The sequence below is a fragment of the Haliotis rubra genome, unplaced genomic scaffold (genome assembly GCF_003918875.1).
Source record: "Haliotis rubra isolate DU_JTF1 unplaced genomic scaffold, ASM391887v1 Scf29, whole genome shotgun sequence".
Lineage (NCBI taxonomy): Eukaryota > Metazoa > Mollusca > Gastropoda > Lepetellida > Haliotidae > Haliotis > Haliotis rubra.
This window is the reverse complement of record NW_025766957.1, coordinates 2,744,658-2,765,131: the sequence shown is the minus strand read 5'-3', so window position 1 is coordinate 2,765,131 and position 20,474 is coordinate 2,744,658. Positions and strand designations below refer to the sequence as shown.

General features: G+C 39.5%; 1 protein-coding gene across 3 annotated transcripts in view; it reads left to right on the top strand.

Annotated features, from left to right (window-relative positions):
• The first annotated feature begins 3,655 nt into the window (after positions 1-3,655).
• The window catches only part of LOC124281841, a 79,828-nt gene continuing 63,009 nt past the window's right edge, over positions 3,656-20,474 (top strand). For all 3 annotated transcript variants that reach the window (XM_046717839.1, XM_046717835.1, XM_046717834.1), the window contains exon 1: positions 3,656-4,224. In XM_046717839.1, the coding sequence (XP_046573795.1) occupies positions 4,103-4,224 (122 nt within the window). In that variant the 5' untranslated portion in view covers positions 3,656-4,102. The remainder of the gene's footprint in view (positions 4,225-20,474) is intronic.

The following is a 20,474-nucleotide window of genomic DNA, read 5'->3' as shown; positions in this document are numbered from 1 at the left end:
GTCAAGAAGGAACACGTACCCCGTTTTGTAGTTACTACTTGTGATTTAATGGTAAATGCGAAAATTTCAAGTTTCCATCAAGTTGTTTCATTGTGTGATTAGCGTTGCTGCACTAGGGACAGGCCTTACACTTTTGTGAATACCCGGTGTCATTACTGATTTTCAGTGATCCATTTACATGCCTTCCAATGCTTTACGCCCTCTATTTTGAATTTTATGCACAATGGAATCTGTATTATGTGGATAACCGATACTGGTTTCTGATATCGACTTGGTATACCGATGTTTTCATAATAAAGTGGCCTTAGCGATGAAACACACTGTTATCGCCATTTGTCGCGCTATTACCGTCACTTTGGTTGTTTTATAACTATTGTACATTATGTAAATGATGGTTCAGATAAACCAGTTATTGACAGTCTGAACAAGGAAGGATGACGACACGCTTTCAGCCAAGTCACCACTGATCCGTTCAGTCGGCTCTTACCACAAACATAGCTTCTGACTCACAGGGACAATCATCCCTTTGACGATCCGATGGATGACAATAAAATGGCCCGTGGTTGTCGTGTTGTTACGAGTCCATTTCTTAATTTTGCCATTCGTTTTCTTCTGAGACCTTATTTTAAAACCCTAACACGAGTGTTTCATAGTTCAATTCAAGTTTATTGTGGCCAGGCTGGCTGGTTGGCTGGTTGGTTGGTTGGTTGGTTGGTTGGTTTGTTGCTTAACGCCGCACTCAGCTATATTCCAGCTATATGACGACGGGCTGTAAATAATCAAGTCTGGACCAGGCAATCCAGTGATCAACAGCATGAACATCGATCTAAGCAACTGGGATACGCTCACATGTGTCAACCAAGCCAGCGAGCCTGACCATCCGATCCCGTTAGTCGCCTCTTCCGACAAGCACGGTTTACTGAAGACCAATTCTTACCCGGATATGCACAGGTCATTATTGTGGCCGCGAGTGAGTGAGAACGTAACAGAGGTTTGTTTCAGCATCCGAGTATGTTTTGAGATTGTAAAATCGCTGATGACACCGGGTGGTCGAGAAAAAGGTAAGCACGTCCAGCTCTACAGGTGGTACATGACATTGTCAATTCGTTTATTATGTGTGGCAGCCTCTGTCAGCTAAATAAAAGTGCAAAATGATTTTGAACAGATTTGTTTCCTTTATCGTTAACTTTGGTTTTGAAATACCTAACAATGTATTGTTTTTCATGGAAACCTAACGAGTATTGGATATGAGCTTAGCCGAAACCATAGTACATGTATGTTCGTGAGCTAAAAATTAAGATATATACCTACATTTTCAGGTATATAGAGCATATATAATATATTATTAAGATAATATGATAACACAGTGGGCCAAAGAGGATACGCCCTACAACAATAACGTATTTTGATAGACTGACACTATACTTTGCAAAACACCAACAGAATGCTCATCATACTTGAAAAAGCATCGTGGCGAATTATTCATCGCGAGCAAAGTTGACAGAAATGCTTTAAAGACGCTTATCGATTTTGCCATTACCCTCGCTGGGGTTTACTTCTTGGGCTTATCAGAACTGCTTGGTATGAATTTGTCTGGTAAGCCTCCATTTATGTTCCTAAATGCTAATTCGATGTTCTCCATTTTAATGCTTGGAATTGGAAAATGGGACTTTAATAGTTACATTAGCTTGCAACAGACTCCTTGAAACGGTAACAAAAGTGGTTCATTGGCGTCAAGGCTTCCATTCCAAATAGTCTACACCTCGTGGTATATCGATCTTAGTCATAGTGTTATTTAACCCTTCGTGATGGGCATATCGGCCGTTCATTATTGCCCAGATACAACTGCTTTCTTGGTTTATACTTTGCAAGCACTTCACATGCAATACTCAGAATTACCAAGGAGTTAACACGAGCCACCACGCGCTTTCTTTGGCAAGGGCAATGCATGTCATAGATATAGTATTTGGTTGACGTCAGGTCATATATCACTTACATACGCCTAATGACAAGTATGAATTTGAGTAGAAATATCATGTGACATCTGCTTATAATTTATACAAGATACCGATTCTGTAGGGTTGAAAATAGCACGACTTGCACGATATGCAGGGGTTGCACGTGTATTAACACGCAACATTTTCCTGTTTATAATGCACATGGCAACCAGATTCATGCTGTCATTCTTGGGCTGTAATGTCAATGTACGTTATGATATACATTAATGATAAACATGAAAGAACACACACGCGCGCTCGCGTGGGGGCCTCGTGCAGTTGTACTTCCGCTTCCCTTGACCCCTTTCTTTCTATCTTTTCATAGATATTATTTCTATGTGGGCGGTTGTGTTCCAATATACAGTTCTTATGTGCCACTGATTAAGGTAAGTATTAAAACACGGAACATCTTACAAGAGGGTTGTACCCGTGAAGGTCCGGGTTAGAATGTACCTTCTGTAACCCATGCTTGTCGTAAGAGGCGACTAACGGGATCGGGTGGTCAGGCTCGCTGCCTTGGTTGACACATGTCATCGGTTCCGAATTGCCCAGATCGATGCTCATGCTGTTGATCACTGGATTGTCTGGTCCAGACTCGATTATTTACAGACCGCCGCCATATAGCTGGAATATTGCTGAGTGTGGCGTAAAACTAAACTCACTCACTCACAAGAGAGTTGTAACTAGTCAGGGAAGATATGACACTTCCCTGAGCAAGTATAGACAATGGCAACTTGTTAGTTCCTGACTGAAGGGGGATGTAGCATGCCATAGAGTCTTGTTTCCAACCCTGACAATGGTTTTAGCTCATTATGAGATTGTGGTGTAGCAAAGATGTTAAAGGTGGAGTGGCCAAGGTGTGATTGAGTGAGTTTAGTTTTAGCAATATTCCAGCAATATCACGGCGGGAACACCAGAAATGGGTTTCATACATTGTACCCATGTAGGGAATCGAACCCGGGCCTTCGGCGTGACGAGGAAACTTTTAACCACTGGGCCACCCCACCGCCTCGTGTTAAACAATTCTGGATATGAATGTTACAAACATCATCATATCATTTTCTGAAATAGTTATACTAAAGTGAGCTCTATGATACGATGAGACATGTCTTCTTCAGTGATGTTAATGTCGAATGTTGACAAATAAGTTTTAATAATGTACACAAGATAAACCGACTGGGTTGTAATATCACTCTCAGATGTATGGACGGTTATTGTATTATACCTGCGTTAATCTGCACAAAACACATGCACAGGGTGGTTGATATCAAATATCCACTAATGTACAATAATCAAATGTCAGTTCATAATGTACTCATAACAGACGTATATGGTTGTTCATATCAAATATCGACTCGTGTACAATTATCCAATGATATCTGCTGATAATGTACACATAACATACATACAGGGATGTTAATAATTATCAAGTATTGACTTCAGGACTTGGCTGTCGTTATTGCATTATTATACCATGATATCTAAACATACAAAATGCCCCCGTTGGCCCCATCCCATAATAATCACCCATTTAAATACACCCAAAAATATTTATAAGGCTTGTGCTAATAATAGCCTGTATCGTTATCTGCGCGAGTCCATTGTTGCTCTATAAAGACGAAGGGGTATTAGATGACACTTCAGAAGGAACAGCTCATCACTTACAATCGACATGCAGTTGCTAATCCGCGCCCCTAGAGTCATCAGCCAAATATCACTCTGTGACCGCGGTGGGGCCAATCCGAGTAGAAGACCTGAACCACATCGATTCCTGGCGGGCTTATCTGGCTTTGGCCCAATAATTGACAACCGGCATCGACTGACAAATATACAGCATCTATAAGCCGCGGACGGAGCGTAGGTGCCGGTGTGAAGGCAGTGCCCACAGGCTATACTGTCAGAGCATGCTCTTTGTTGTCCTTTGTTACTTTGAAGGTCCAGAACCTCTGTTTGCTGTAAACGGCTTCATTGTTTAGCTTGCAATGGTAGATGCCAATAGGAAAACTAGTTAAAAGCAGAACCTGGACATCGATCGAGGACTATCTTGCTTCGAGAAGCCATAGAAGACCAGCCACCAACGACTGCAGACCGTGCTAGAAGTGTGTATGGAATTCCAGGACCAAGGGATTGTGTCCATCCTGACCAAAGTTTTAGTCAAGCCAATGGAGACCGAAACGTCCACCCCCACGGGTGCACCTCCAAGGGTCAAAACCAAGGCTAAACTAAGGTAAAATATATTAAACAAATGTATGATTATTAATTACATGTAAATTTTACATTTTTGTGACGTAGTTTTATAAATAGATGTGATGCATATTATGTGTTATATTAACCATATATACATCATCAGCATAATATTCCCCCCTATAGAAAAGGATGGAGTCAAAGTTGTCTTGGTAATGAGATGTAAATGGTCAGATATGTAACAAACTAATTTTTTCTTCTTACAGTTTAGCGCATTAACTTTCTGTCCTTGTCTATGTCTGTACACATGTGTATGTCGAATGTATTCGTCAAATGTGACCACTTAGCAGTCTTTTCGTGTATAAAGACGGACAAGTGACCGTTTTGTTTCTCGATTTTGCAAAAAGTGAATCGCCAGTAGCAGCATTACTAATATAATCAAAAGAAAATGGTATATGTTTATGACGAAGAGAACACATTACTACCGAACACAAATGTCGTTTTGAAAAAACTACTTGCTAGTTCAAGAAGTGTTGTACGGTTTTGTATATTTTCGCTCTGTGGTTCATGTCTTCATTATTCAGGATGATTTGAAGTGAATTACTGGAATCAAAACCAATGGAACATTACGTCACTGTGAATAATAAGTACGCTGTTGAATTGCTGTGCGAATACCAACGATTACTGGAACAACACTACGGATACTTTCTTTGTTCTGGTTTGCGAAGTTACACAGTACATTGTATAGTGGTTGTTTTAGCGTCTCCGGTATATCGGATATGTGTGATATTACTAAATTGGAAGTCTCTGATAAAAGGATGGTCCACTGTGCGATTCTGACCTCAAAAGCATGTGTTTTTGAATGACTTGGCAATAGTGCTGAAGACAGTTGTTAGCAAAAAGGTGAGAAAAAAATCCGTTTTCATCTTCAATGAAACTTGACATGTACTTCGAGATTCTCTGATCTATTAGTATAACTTATTGAGCGTCAAGGGGAAACGAGTGGCCAAGTCGTCTAAAGTGCAGCAGTTCGCTGTGCATGATTGCCTCCCTTTGGCACGCCAGAAACCAGAAATTCCAACCCTGATTCGCCCCATTTATGTTTTTTGGGTCGTGGGTTTCACCAAAACGTTAAAAGTGTGATACGGGCATCATTTCGGGTTTTCCCTCAACGTTATGCTTAAGCCGTAATATAAGTCGAATCTAAAACACCGTGTAACTCAACTTACTCACTGACTATGAGTGCTTAATTGTATTGAGGGCTTTAACGAACTTATAAATAGTAGGTTATAAGTAACACGTTGTTTAGATACAAAGCAAGGAAATAATCAACAGCGCTGAAGGAAGTATAGCTGATGACTCAATACTCAAGAGTATTCACTGTCTGGTTATCCATGGGCATTGGAATACAACCCAGGAGACTGAGATATGATGTTATGGTTTCAGAACGCCATGCAATGCAAACCGAACGGTCAGGAAATAATAACCACTCATGGTTCCCTAGTGTGCTAAAGATCGTTTATAACGTCATGAATGGGTTTTACTGTAGCATGTTGTCGATGATAAATTAGGATATTATTCAACCAACTAATGTCTTCTCACATCTTCACTGTATAATAGCAAGATAATTATCTTATCATCTTTACCCAGAAGTAATTATTGGATGGCATCTATTTAGTCTAAAGAAATCATTATGAATAGTGTAATTCAGGGTTGTGTTTAACGCTGCTTTAAGCGGTATTTCAGTCACATCCCGACTTGTCAGTTAAATGTGTGAAGGAAGCCAAAGTGATGGAGGTCTTATACGTTTAATACATTGGCTATAACCTCGAGGATGGGCATGGAGAGGACAAAGCTGAAACATGATCCTAGATTCGAAACCACTGTCAATCTTTGGCATGTTCATCTGCACGCACAGCAAAACCGCCTTAGAGAACTGGTCCTCTTGTGTCCCTAACTCCATTCACAGTTGTTATCAACAATGTTTTGAAAAAGCAGTAATCATTTTTATAAACCCCATAGACTTAGGGGTAGCCCAGTAGTTAAAGCATTCGCTCGGGTTCGAATCCCCACATGGTACATTGTGTGAAGCCCATTTCTGGTGTCGCCCGCCCTGATATTGCTGGAATATTGCTAAAGGTTGCGTGAAACCCAACTCACTCACTTACCCATAGACTTAGTGCATGAAATATTCAAAGTTAATAATATCACCCATATCTAAAAATGTTGCAAGTGTCAAATTCTAGGCCTAAAACTACAGTAAACTACATCTATAACAAGCAGCACTGTTTTTGTCAAGGCCACATGTTTAGTCTGAATACCGAACTATCGTTGGTGGACTGGTCCCTTTGAGTTCCTTATATCTAAGATAGACCTTTCCTGACAGGTAAACATAACTCTCAGTGACTTCCAGCCTAATGGTAAATTATGTTTGTATTTACAAGAATATAGTTGACACTTTCCAGGATGTTACATTGTAAACATTGTATCTTTTATTAGTATCCAAAGCAAATACTTGTAGTTGCATCTGCATGATTGGTTGGCTCTGAATATAATAAACATGATAATTCTTTTCATATGTGAAAAGGACGGAGACCAAAATTTATAAAAAAACCAAAAGTGCCTTATCATATCCTAATCATAACAAGGGGCATTTTACATCACATGTTAAAGTAATGAACATGTGTACAAGATGAAATGTAAAAACCTATTTTAACACATCACGCTCTGAAATTGTTTTGTTTTTATGTGTTATACTGAAAGGACAGAACAAAGCACTCAAATGTTTGATTGCTGTTCCCTGTACAGTCAACTCTCGTTACATTTCAATTCAAGCGCTAGTGCTCACGAGGAAGTAATTGTTTACAGGACTGTGCATGCAGCAATGGGTAGCTGAGTGGTTAAAGTGTTCGCTGGTCACGAATGCAATGTATATATCACTTTGGTACAGAGTGTGAAACCCATTTCTGATACACCCTGGCGTTTAGTTATTGCAATATTGCTAGAAACGACGTAAAAATCAACTCACTCACTCATGCAGCAAATGTACAGTCTGGTACAATATAGCTGACTATGCAGATGATTCAGAAGACTCTGTTGTGTTGTTGTGCTGATCTATACACATCTACTTATTCAGTTCGAGTTTTCAGTTGTAAGAACCCCATGGAGACAAATGATACTGCCGAGACCAACGAAAGTGTTGATTACTTTGGATCTTCTAGTTAAACGTTTCTGGTTCACAAGAACAAGAGATGCACGCTGGTTTAAGATAAATGTTTTCAACAGGAAATACAGTCACAAATACAATAATTGAATCTGTTTTTCTTACTGTAGTTGATGGCCTACGCAACAGTTCGTAGATCAAGATGCAAATGATTTTTGCAAGGGAGCGTTTCCGATGCAACATAGTCCCACGATCTTCAAATCCTTCAAATTAAGTGTTTCTCCATGTGAAGGAGCTAACAATATTGATTGTCTCAAGATAGTAGCGCATTTTATCAGCTGTCCAACAGAATCCAAACTGCGCTCTTTATTGATGTTCAGGATCGCATTTCATACAGCGAGGCTCCGTTAACAACTGCACTTTTTTACCTTGGTTTCTTTGACAAAAAGACCCATCAATATCAAAGCTGGAAAGTCATAAATAGAAATGGCTAGCAAAACTGCTTTCTGCAAGAATGGATGATTGGCGTGTAAATGCTAAAATGATGACAGATAACTGTGTTATTGCTACAACGACTATTCGGGGAAATATTGTATCTGAGAAGATACCGAGGCTGTTAAAGGTACAATGCTAAATATTCACAGGATGCACATTCTTGAGTACGAGGGGCGGTGTGGTAGCCTAGTCACATGGGCTTCACACATTGTACCATGTGGGGAATCGAACCGGCGTCTTCAGCGTGACGAGCGAACGCTTTAACCACTAGGCTACCCCAGGGGTAGAGAATTGGTTCGAATGACTTGCAAAGACTGTCAACCTATCCGAGCTTACTCCCCTTTGAAGACTACCGTAAACCGTGTCAGTGATGTGACTTATGTGTGATATTGTTGATCTTGATTTTAATATTCATTTATGCTTGGGCACAGGTGGCTAAGTCGTCTAAGGTGTTGTTTTTTTGTGTGAAAGGTTACGTTCTGTGACATCTATGATTGTTGGTTCGTATCCCGCTTCGCTCCGATTGTGTTCTAAGTTGGACTGCAACATACTCGTGAGTTTCATAATAGTGGTAAATCGGGCGTTCCTCCCACATTAAGCTATAAGTGATGTAACTGGAATGCTGTTCACAGCCGCGTTACAGGCATCTCCTTTGGTCTGAATTTTGTCACGTGTAAATGAAACAAGACAACGCCTTAAGCATAAGCAATATCTGCTCAAACTGCTACAAAAACAATTATATCATAAGCATTATTTATTGACTTCTAATAATGATGGCACTAGGTGATCGGGAACACATACACTGAAAAGTGGCATATCAACTTGTTTAAACTTCTACTTACTTCTACTCATTGAAACCTATTTAAAATGCCAATGTTTTAGCGTCAGATAACCTTCAAGATAACCGATTTATCTTGGTACATGTTCGTGTATCGAACTTAAATAGTACCCAGAAAACTCATGTTGTCACTATGCTCAGTCTGTAAGAAATAGCCTAGAAGGTTGCACGGTCAGGAGGTATCGTCCCCTCACCAAACACGGGAGCATAATTCATAGTACAGTTTGTATCGGGCACAATTTCGTTCAATGGTACCACAAACTTGGAAACGTTCTTCACATTTACTATAAAACGTATTAAAAATATCTTTAGTAAGGCCTTGAATTCTTCAGCCTGACCAAACATGCTTTAGCAAGAGTCGTATGGCGCTCTTTGAAATCCTCAGACACTTTGCACCTTTGATTCACTTGTACAATAATGTATCGTTTTCTTGAGTTCGGACATTCAAATTACCTTAAGAAGCCACATAATTATAAACACAAATCAGAACCCTAGAACATGTACAGTGAAATAATTAACAATAATGATACTAAAGCATAAAGTGTTTGGTTTGTGTAATCCTTTCATCAGTAAACCATGTTTAATACTCACGTGCTATAAGCTGAAGAATCACATAGACTGCACGTGATACCATGGTAACTGATAAGGTTACGTGAAACACGCGTGGCCAGCACGAGTCGATGCCATGTGTACCATCAGCTGGCATGTACAGTAGTCTGAGTGTTTAATCGTTTCAGGGGCATGGGGTGTACAAAAATATCGATATTATATGAATTGTAGATTGCATCGCACAGTAAGTATCTACATTCAAATCTACATTATTGGATAATAACTACAATGCAATATGCCACACAATGGTAGCATTACATAATATAATGTAACAAATAGATTGTTGGAATCCTCTAATATTATTCAGCATATACGAAAGATTTTACATGATTCACCATAAAGTTGCAGTTGTTACAATTTATAAGACGCATTGTATATGGTTCTGTATACAATGCAATTTCTGTGGTGAAATGCATGCGAAAGTATGTATTGTTCAGTAAGAAGATCCAGCTCCTATGGTGCAATGTATAAAACACAGTTATGTGGCTCAGTATACAGACGCAGCTCCTATGGTGCAATGTATAAAACACAGTTATGTGGCTCAGTATACAGACGCAGCTCCTATGGTGCAATGTATAAAACACAGTTTATGTGGCTCAGTATACAGACGCAGCTTCTATGGTGCAATGTATAAGACACAGTACACGTTGTTCAGTATGTAGACGCAGCTCCTATGGTGCAATGTATAAGACACAGTACACGTTGTTCAGTATGTAGACGCAGGTCCTATGGTGCAATGTATAAGACACAGTTATGTGGCTCAGTATACAGACGCAGCTCCTATGGTGCAATGTATAAAACACAGTTATGTGGCTCAGTATACAGACGCAGCTCCTATGGTGCAATGTATAAGACACAGTACATGTTGTTCAGTATGTAGGCGCAGCTCCTATGGCGCAATGTATAAGACACAGTACATGTTGTTCAGTATGTAGGCGCAGCTCCTATGGTGCAATGTATAAAACACAGTTTATGTGGGTCAGTATACAGACGCAGCTCCTATGGTGCAATGTATAAAACACAGTACATGTTGTTCAGTATACAGACGCAGCTCCTATGGTGCAATGTATAAGACACAGTACATGTTCAGTATGTAGGCGCAGCTCCTATGGTGCAATGTATAAGACACAGTACATGTTGTTCAGTATACAGACGCAGCTCCTATGGTGCAATGTATAAGAGTATACAGACGCACATGTTAGTTCAGTATACATGTTGTTCAGTATGTAGGCGCAGCTCCTATGGTGCAATGTATAAGACACAGTACATGTTGTTCAGTATGTAGACGCAGCTCCTATGGTGCAATGTATAAAACACAGTTTATGTGGGTCAGTATACAGACGCAGCTCCTATGGTGCAATGTATAAGACACAGTACACGTTGTTCAGTATGTAGGCGCAGCTCCTATGGTGCAATGTATAAGACACAGTACATGTTGTTCAGTATGTAGACGCAGCTCCTATGGTGCAATGTATAAAACACAGTTATGTGGGTCAGTATACAGACGCAGCTCCTATGGTGCAATGTATAAGACACAGTACATGTTGTTCAGTATACAGGCGCAGCTCCTATGGTGCAATGTATATACATGTTGTTCAGTATGTAGACAGTACATGTTGTTCAGTATGTGTAGACGCAGCTCCTATGGTGCAATGTATAAAACACATGGCTCAGTATACAGACGCAGCTCCTATGGTGCAATGTATAAAACACAGTTTATATGGCTCAGTATGTAGACAGTATAAAACACAGTTTATGGGGCTCAGTATGTAGACGCAGCTCCTATGGTGCAATGCAGTACAATTTGTTCGTGGTATGTAGACGCAGCTGTATAAGACACAGTGCAATGTATAAGACACAGTACATGTTGTTCAGTATGTAGACGCAGGCCCTATGGTGCAATGTATAAGACACAGTACATGTTGTTCAGTATGTAGACGCAGGTCCTATGGTGCAATGTATAAGACACAGTACATGTTGTTCAGTATGTAGACGCAGCTGCAATGTATCCTATGTTCAGTATGTAGACGCAGGTCCTATGGTGCAATGTATAAGACACAGTACATGTTGTTCAGTATGTAGACGCAGCTCCTATGGTGCAATGTTAAGACACAGTGCATGCGGTTCAGTACATAAAATAAGATGCAATGTATATGGTATAACGATGGATTTAATTAGGTGCATTTTATGTAAGACACAATTCATATGATTCTGAAAAGAGACGCAGTTCTTATGCTGCAGTGTAAAGAAACAGCATGTAGCACTTTCGAAAACATTCGTGTAGAGAAGATGTTCGATTGTCCTTCAAAAGTTGTGAAATGACATCAAAGGCTGGAGTGCGGAATCTTGCTAGATATAAGGAAAGTTGACACGTTAGAAAATTGAATTCATACGCGTGGTCTTGAGTTGATTGTCACTCTGATTTCCCCATTTGTAAATCTGAATATAAAACTTTTGTCCTTGGCGGTGTCTTTACATTACAAGTTCAGGTGAGTATAGCCCTGGAAGGGATTTGATTTTTGTACAAATTAATTTTAAACGAATCAGACCATCGATATCTGAAGCTAACGCTGAACTTGCCCAGACTTCCTTAGTTTGCTTTTACAAATTCTGATTCTGACATAGGAACAAACCAGCTTATTTGGTGCCCATCGGTACTATGTAGTAATTCTTACCTTAATCCTAATTTCGTGGGCTTTGGACTCTACATTTGCCGGATCCACCAAGATACCTCTTATTGTCTACCCTTGGCATCATGAAACGATGAGGGCATGTGCTTGTCTTCGTTTCAATCCAAAAGCTAGAACCTCAAAGTTTTGAAGTGTGGTTTGGGCACATTTCTTATTCACTTAACAAGCTGCTGGTCTTATATGTGCAAATGTTTGCAATGTCGCTTGCACTAAGTCGGAATCATACACTGGACTCGACATGAAGCTTTTTTATGATGGAAATAAATGTTCGGCTGCCTTTATTACTCTTATGTAAGCTTCATAAATGTATTGTTTTACATATTGGGCTGTATAACCAGCCTGTAGACTCTTCGAGCTTAGAAATCTAATCACTTTCCTCAAACATTAATGATAACATCAGAAAGCTTGTGTTAAATTATTGTTAACGCCCAAATGTGTCCGGTTCCTGATTGCTGATATAGATTCTCACACATTTGGTATAATTACAACTAGGAGAACCAAATGATTGCAAGTGAGAAGTTTGGTAGGCAATGTTTAGATTAAGAATGAACCTCATGTACAATCTATGTACACATATACGTGTCGAGAATACGGGTGTGATGCACAATATAGGTTGGGGTTCGATTCCCTACTTGAATACAGCGTGAAGCCTGTCGCTGTTGTCCCTGCTGTAATATTGTTGGGACATGTTTCACATAAATAGTGATTTGTACAGGAGAAGATCGAAGGGGATCTAAAGGTTAAAGTGTCAGCTCGTCAAAAGACCCTAGTTCGAATCCTCACACATTTGAGCCAATATTATGTCTGTCCGCAGGGTATTGCTGCAATATTGCGAAAAGCTTAGAGAATTAGTACATCATATATAGCATACAATGTTCCTGAAGTCGTATTATTGTTGTCAGCGTCAGCGTACGCGTATTATTTCAATATTGGCATAACTAATCAAAATCACATTTCAAAAGACCTCATTCACCACAATATAAACGCATCTTATATGACACATTGCCCAAGCCTGCTAACTGACATAAATATTTTAGACCCATATTCGCAAATGCAGCAGCGGTACTTATATTGATTCTTGTTCCTCCATATTGGAAACATTCTTAAATCAAGAGATGACTGCAACTCGCCGATCAATTTAATGTTTAGCCAATGCTCATAAATCGTCGTTTACCCTGGCAACCAATTTTATTGGCTTTTTAACTTTAAAATCATTATTCGCTTTCCATCGATGCATTTCCAAACAATCCCGACTGAGGAAAGATACTGGCAGACCAAGCAGGACACGGAGTCGATATTTCTATAAATACACCAAAAACAGATTAGATTTACTCTGTGCCAAACATGCCAAACAAAAATATGATACGTTACAAGAAATTTAATATCAACACTGGAACATGTTTGGGGATATTCTAAGACTGACCGTCACTTGACATAATGATGCATTCCCTTTCTTTATCAAGAAGTGTTTTACACTCTGAAGAAGGCAGATATATTTCAACTTTTGACCAAGTCTTTGAACAATCGTACAGTTTGGAGAAATCCAGCCTCGTACCATTGTAGCTCAGACACAGGGCAATCAATGACTGAAGATATGCTCGACACCATCAGTAGTCCTGCTCTTTCAGGGCGCATTCTACCAGACATGATCCAACAATCGGCGCTCAGACCTTCAGAATAGGGTATTCACAACCATCCAAAATCAATGTAACTTGCAAAGTGTTTAACCGATTTTCACTGTTTACGTCTTGCCTGCAATCTCAAACAGAACCACGAGGAGCATTCCAGTCAGTTAGTTGTTCTTGTCACTTTAACCGATCCTGGCGGTGAGAATAATGAAGCCGTGTAGTCTGAAATGTGACCAGAATAATGAACAAGGACCCGCAAACTGAGATGCATTGGTCTCCCTCTCCAACTGCAAGACGCATTAATTGCTGCACATGATGTAGGACTGTTGATCTACTAACGACCTTTGGTGGAGTTGACAGCTACTGCGAAACACCACGAAGAATCGTTGATCTACTAACTACCATGGGTAGACTAGCTGTATACTACACGGTCACAATTCTCCCTGATTATGGTATAATAATAATTTTAGGTATAAAAGCACAATAAGTTTGGTTGTGGATTGCATGTACATGAGATTGGTAAAGGTCTCAGACCGGCATCATTTCGGACTTTTATATATTTCGGATATATATGGTATACAGTTTGAACACGAAGTGCTAAACATGGGATGGTCAAAATATATTTCTTACTTTCGGTTTGGTTTGGTTGCTGTTTCAGCAGAATTCCAGCTATATGTAAATAATCGAGTCTGGACCAGACAATCCAGTGATCAACAGCATGAGCATCGATCAGTTGGGATACAATAACATGTGTCAACCAAGTCAGCGAGTCTGACCACCCGATCCCGTTAGTCTCCTCTTACCTTACTGAAGATAGATTCTTCACGGGTGGAAAACGGAATAGAGAAACATGTATTTTACAAATTGTAGGCTTTATAAAGACCTATGAATATATATTGCGAAACGCCAATAAATGCAATCGACAGTCCTGTAGCTTAAAGGTCACATGCAACGTAAAACACAACTTTGCAGATTCTGATACCTTTCGGTATGGACTTACCGAAACAAATCATCAAAAATGCAAATTCAACTTATAAAGTTGAAAAATAACGCGATGAAAAAAACCGCGCGAAATCGGAGTTCAAACGCTTCACTAATTTTCCCCAGACTTTTCGGGGGAAAACTGGTTTCAACAGCTGGGCTGCGCTCATAGCACGTGCGCAGTGAAATAGGTTCGCGCAACTTGGAAGCGGGCTGTCCGGTGAATACTCGGTGAAGGCTTTGGTGTGAGCTATTTTCCTAATGTTTTGTTGATATCTCACAGGCGCGAGCTTTTTATATGTTATGACAGTAAATACACTGTTTATATAATTTCATTTGTCTATTTCACCACACGTTCTTCTTACCGAGTCACTTTCTCAGTTCGATACTGAAAGGCAATGTCATTATTTAGCGTTGACACAATTTCTAACTGTGATATAGATATGTCGTTGTCACAGACAAAACTCAATGTCTTGTTTTATTGACACCTGTGTGTCTGCCTGCCTGTCTGCTAATGGCAAAATTCAAAACACAACTGCGATCACTGACCACATGCAATTTGAACTTAACACCAATCAGGCTATATACCATAAACAAAACGCATTGATTTATGGCCCGAGTTCGGTCTCTGTCACATTATGTAATTACACAGACAGGCAGGTGTGATACTTGAACACATGACATGTTATGATGTCTGTTGACTGCAAAATGTTATACACAAAAAATGAGCATGTATTTACAAAACCCAACATCTCTATATATACACACACAATGAGCCGTGAGGGTATCTGCAATGAACCAGCTGTTACACTTGAGTGCACACCCACCCGCTCTGACTGGGTTCGGTATCCCAGCTGCTTCGTTTCTTGGGAAGTAAACCCAAGTACACAATATTGCACTTTTGATTTGCGATTGTACGCTTATAATTTTGTTTATATGTTTTTTTATAACCAGCAATGTATATCATATGTCATGAATAAGTGATAATTGTGTTTTAATTATGTTTGATTTTTTGGTTGCATGTGACCTTTAACATGTTCTCTTTAAATGGCTACTCTCAAGTTTCATGTTGTTGTTAGCATCATGGCATCATAGATTGAAATCAACTCTACCACATGTGGTAGAGAATATGTTTGGGTTTTCCGTTTTGGACAGTCAGCTGCATGTTGGTTCTAATCTCAAGCTTTATCAACTGGTCTTTCCTGGAATATCAAGCAACGACCACTCACTAACTTTACTGACTGCACCGGCCTTTGAAACAAAGAAACTATCTTTATAAGGTAATCAGGTACCCCCGCAGTGCCTTTGCAGCCCGAGGAAGAAATCTCATCTTCCCAACAGCTATGGTTGACTTCTAATCACAAAATCCTAGGGCTACACCAAGAAGTCTCCATTGTCTATTTGGTTTCACACCGGAAGTTGTAATAGTGTACTGCTGACTAATCGTTAGGCAAGCCTCTCTTGGCTGCAACAAATGTAACAGCTCGTTTTCTGTCTAGCCAGATGACAACATCTCTTTTATCAGCAAGTTATTCATATTCTAAAACATGACAATTTAATCCTGTAGGAAAGAGCCATTTGTTATGGAAGGGTGGGCTACGTGTTTTCTGTGTTGTGGGGTAACAATATATATATATATATCTTATAGAGTTTTGGGCAACCTTCATAAATTTCTTATTCTGCTTTTTGATAACAACACCTTTGAAACTCTACCACTGTTTAAGATATACCAAACATTATTTTCCAAATGAATAAATGATGTCAAAAAGAAAACTATAACATATTTTGTGAGACGTTTTTGAAGGTTAAAGTGCGTGCTAAGTAGTATTTCAATACAGTGACATTTCCTGAAATCGATGTCTTGGGTACGATCGGAATTATACGGGACTTTGTAGGTTCAGAGAGCAGATGATAATTTCAACTTAAACGATTTCTCCAGTTAACTGAGTTATTGTGACATCATTTATTCCTTTATCACTAATATCCGCAGGTTACGTTTTAATCCCTAAGACTTTATATACACTCAATGAAGTGTTCAGATTCTAAGTCTGTTGGAAGGAATAAAGTTATATAATACTTATATAATAAGTAGTTATCAAACTTAGGTCAAAATATGAAAGAAATGTCGCGCATAAGTGATATGAACAGAACGTAATTGAAAATCTAGGAAATGTAATTGATGTGCATGAATACTAATATACTTCGATGATAGGTGTTTCGAAGCCATTCGCCCCCATACTGAAATCAGAGGTAAACTAAAACCGCCCACGCCATATCCAAATGACCACCGATATTCAACGAAAACTGTGTAACGTGTATCAGTCTGTGGTAACGATTACTGATAAATGAACGATACCGTGATTCTTCCAATCTCCAAACCATGCGTGTATTTGTTCCTCTCCCGAAGCTACCACATTCCATTACCTAGGTCTCGATGTCTCGACCAAACCTCATTACAGTGTACTTAACGGGAGTCGCCATGCAGAAAGAAGGCCCCCAACACAGGTCGCATTTGGATTTGTGTCTTCTGCATGAGCTGGCATCATCTAGGGAGAACGGATTGATTGACAACAGAATCCAATCAGGCAACCACATCATGTCACTTCCAGGAAAGCATAATGTTCGTTACCCTGAAGCTTTTCTTCGAGGTCAGCTATCAGTATCTGTTGCATGATTAAGGTGTTACCGTTTCTTAAGGCATCACTTTAATCTCAACAGGTATATTAGTTTTATCTTTTCTTAAAACCTTACTTTAAACCTTTCACTTCCAAGAAATCATATTGCTCTTTAATCTAAAGCTTTTCTTCAAGGTCAGCTCTCAGTATATGTTGAATGATTGGTGTTATCGTTTCCTAAGGCATCACTTTAATCTCCACAAGCTAGGTATGAAAGTCTTACCCTTTCTTAAAACCTTATTTTAAAATGCAGGTTTTTTCGTATGGGGAACTGAACACATTTAACATCATAGACTATTCATATTGTAATAAACTGATAAATTAATAACCTATGACATGAAAATCCCGGAAGACGCAGGTTAGACGGCTACCCAGCACTGTGTCGCTTGCCATAAGAGGTGACTAAATTTGATCAGGTAGTCAGGCACAAAACATTGGTTGATTTCATGTATTCGTACCTCGATGACTCGAGACATTGTTCCTTGTTTGTCTAGGCAAGGATCGATTATCAACAGCCCGCTGTGTTATAGCTAAACTGTTGGTGATTGCTGATTAAGGCGAATAATGCACCTATAACAATCTCTGTGAAAACTATTTTTGGGGATGTGTGTGATAAGCACACAAGTGATATGGGGCACGGCAGCCAAATTGTCGAGGCCGACACAACTCGATGACACAACTCGATCAACTGAATGAGGGTTCGGTTCCCAGAGTTTTGACGATGTATTTCTTGTTCTGTCAGCTCCATGACAGTACGTTTACCACAGTATTCTTGTTCCTAGGTAATTTGGGGCTAGTGTACTCATTGACAAGCTCACTATGGCGTCCTTCGGCTGCAAGGGGGAGCCTGGCCAGTTTGCGATACAACACTAACCTAGTGAGTGAGTGAGTGAGTGAGAGAGTAAGTATTGTTTTACGCCACTTTCAGCAATATTCCAGCAATATCACGGCAGGGAACACGAGAAATGGGCTTCACACATTGTACCCATGTGGGGAATCGAACCCGGGTCTTCGGCGTGACCAGCGAACGCTTTAACCACTAGGCTACCCCACCGCTCCCAACACTAACATAAACCTAACATGACAATTGCTTTCGTGCCATCATCGTATAAAAGGCAGACGTTAGAGCATAACGAGTTACCTCACTAATTCTTCAGTGATCCAATATATAATTTTCACATTTTTGCTTTTTACGTCCAATGGCATCTGTTTCGGCAGTTATTAGAGTCTGATTTTGATTCGATAAAATTCTCCATTTTATGTTTTAATTTAACATGTTCGCAATAGTTTGTTACATCTGCAATCTTGTTGATGATCCATATAACCCGTTGCATATTATCTCGTCGAAAAGCATCGAGAAAACCGGTAGCCAGAATTCTACGACAGTAATTATTTATATGCTAAGAAAGCAGTGCATGGCGAAAACACTTAAAAGCAATATGTCTTTTTATTCTCATCTATTGTAAAATCTAAAAAATATATTATGAGATATATGCATGAAAAGCAGGATGTACAATTTACGTCCATAAAGATAACAGCTGGAAATGTTTTCTGAAAGTTTTATCCGGGATAAACGAATAAAAAGCGTCTACATTTATTGCTAAAACCTTTCATGCAAGTAAACAATATGCACCCAACCGCGTACGTCATCCATGACGTCAACTGGGCGATTTCCAAAACTCTGACGTCACAAATATGGGATTAATTTGTAAAATGTATTACCAGAAGAATCTTCTCGAAGGGTGCCACTGAATTCGTTGACCTTAATAGCATTATTTACAGAAAAAGTCTTTTTAGAATGTGCTCTGTCAATCAGGTTGTTTTTATTAGCTGTTTAAGATTTCAGAGTAACATGTAGCATGGAGGCATTTACAAAATATATTCTCTAAATATAGAAACATAGAGTGAGTGAGTTGGTTTTTACGCAGCTTTCACACATTGTACCCGGGCTTTCGGCGTGACGAGCGAACGCCTCTTCCACTGGACTACTCAACCGTGTCCCAGTAACATATAGCCATGATGTACACAACATCAACACCAGAGAATAACAATACCTACCTATTGTGCAGCTTGTGTGAGTGGTGGATCCGTTCATAAAGGTTTCACGTTATTTTGCCTCTTACGCCCAATACCCATGACGATCCGGGATAGAATTTGTCTTCAGTAACCCATGTTTGTCGTAAGAGGCGACCTATTGGATCGGGTGGTCAGGCGCGCTGATTTGGTTGACACTTGCCATCGTATCCCAATTGCGTAGATCAATGCTCATGATGTTGATCACCGGATTGTCTGGTCCGGACTCGATTTCCTACAGACCGCTGGCATATAGCTGGCATATTGCTGAGTATGGCGTTTAACAACAAACAAACCAATCTTACGTCCAGTGGAATCTATTTTGACGGATAATCAAGACTGGTTAGTCTCTGGTCCCGACGTTTTATGTTCAATATTCAAAATCAAAAGAACAATCATCCGCTTTGTTTAAATTTCCCAAATAAAATTATACAGATTATATCATTCATTTCAAAATTAAGTATTTTTTTGTTTTAATTTATAAAATCAGTTGATTATTTGCTGAAATGATTCGGACAGTAGAAACTGAAAGATGGAAAAAGTCTGATATTTGTGTAAAACCATTTCCCTTCAATTTCCAGAAAATTCGTCTCAGCATGCCATCCTTCTCCTGTGCACTAAGATGTATACGACGGGGAAATAATTAGAATGGGCATTCTCGCCCTCAGTGATGACGTCAACATAGCCAGTCTTGATCATACATTGGTGTTATTCAGCTGATTGCCAATCAGAATTTCTCGCAAATGCTCACACCATAAATAACACTGCCAAAATGTCAATAGTCTTCCCTTGAGACCAACACAAGGATTTCTCCCAATTAAAGTTGATGTTTGAAATATTTCTATGTGAGTATTGCATTGTTGGGGGTCCATTTGTAACGGTAAACCAGAACTTCATATAAAAAAAAAATCATACGAAAATACGCTTAAGTAACAAAGGAAAATATACTGTTTTAAGTGATCTTTCATCGGCCACCATTTTGGAGACTGGAGCAGTCAGCACTCGACTGCAGTGCTATATTTTAGTAAAATGAAATGGCTCCTGGGGGATCACCATTAGTAGAATCCTGTTTTAAAATTAATGATTAATGCGTTCACAGAGTTAAACAACTATCCTTGAACCCATTGCTGTTATGAAAACC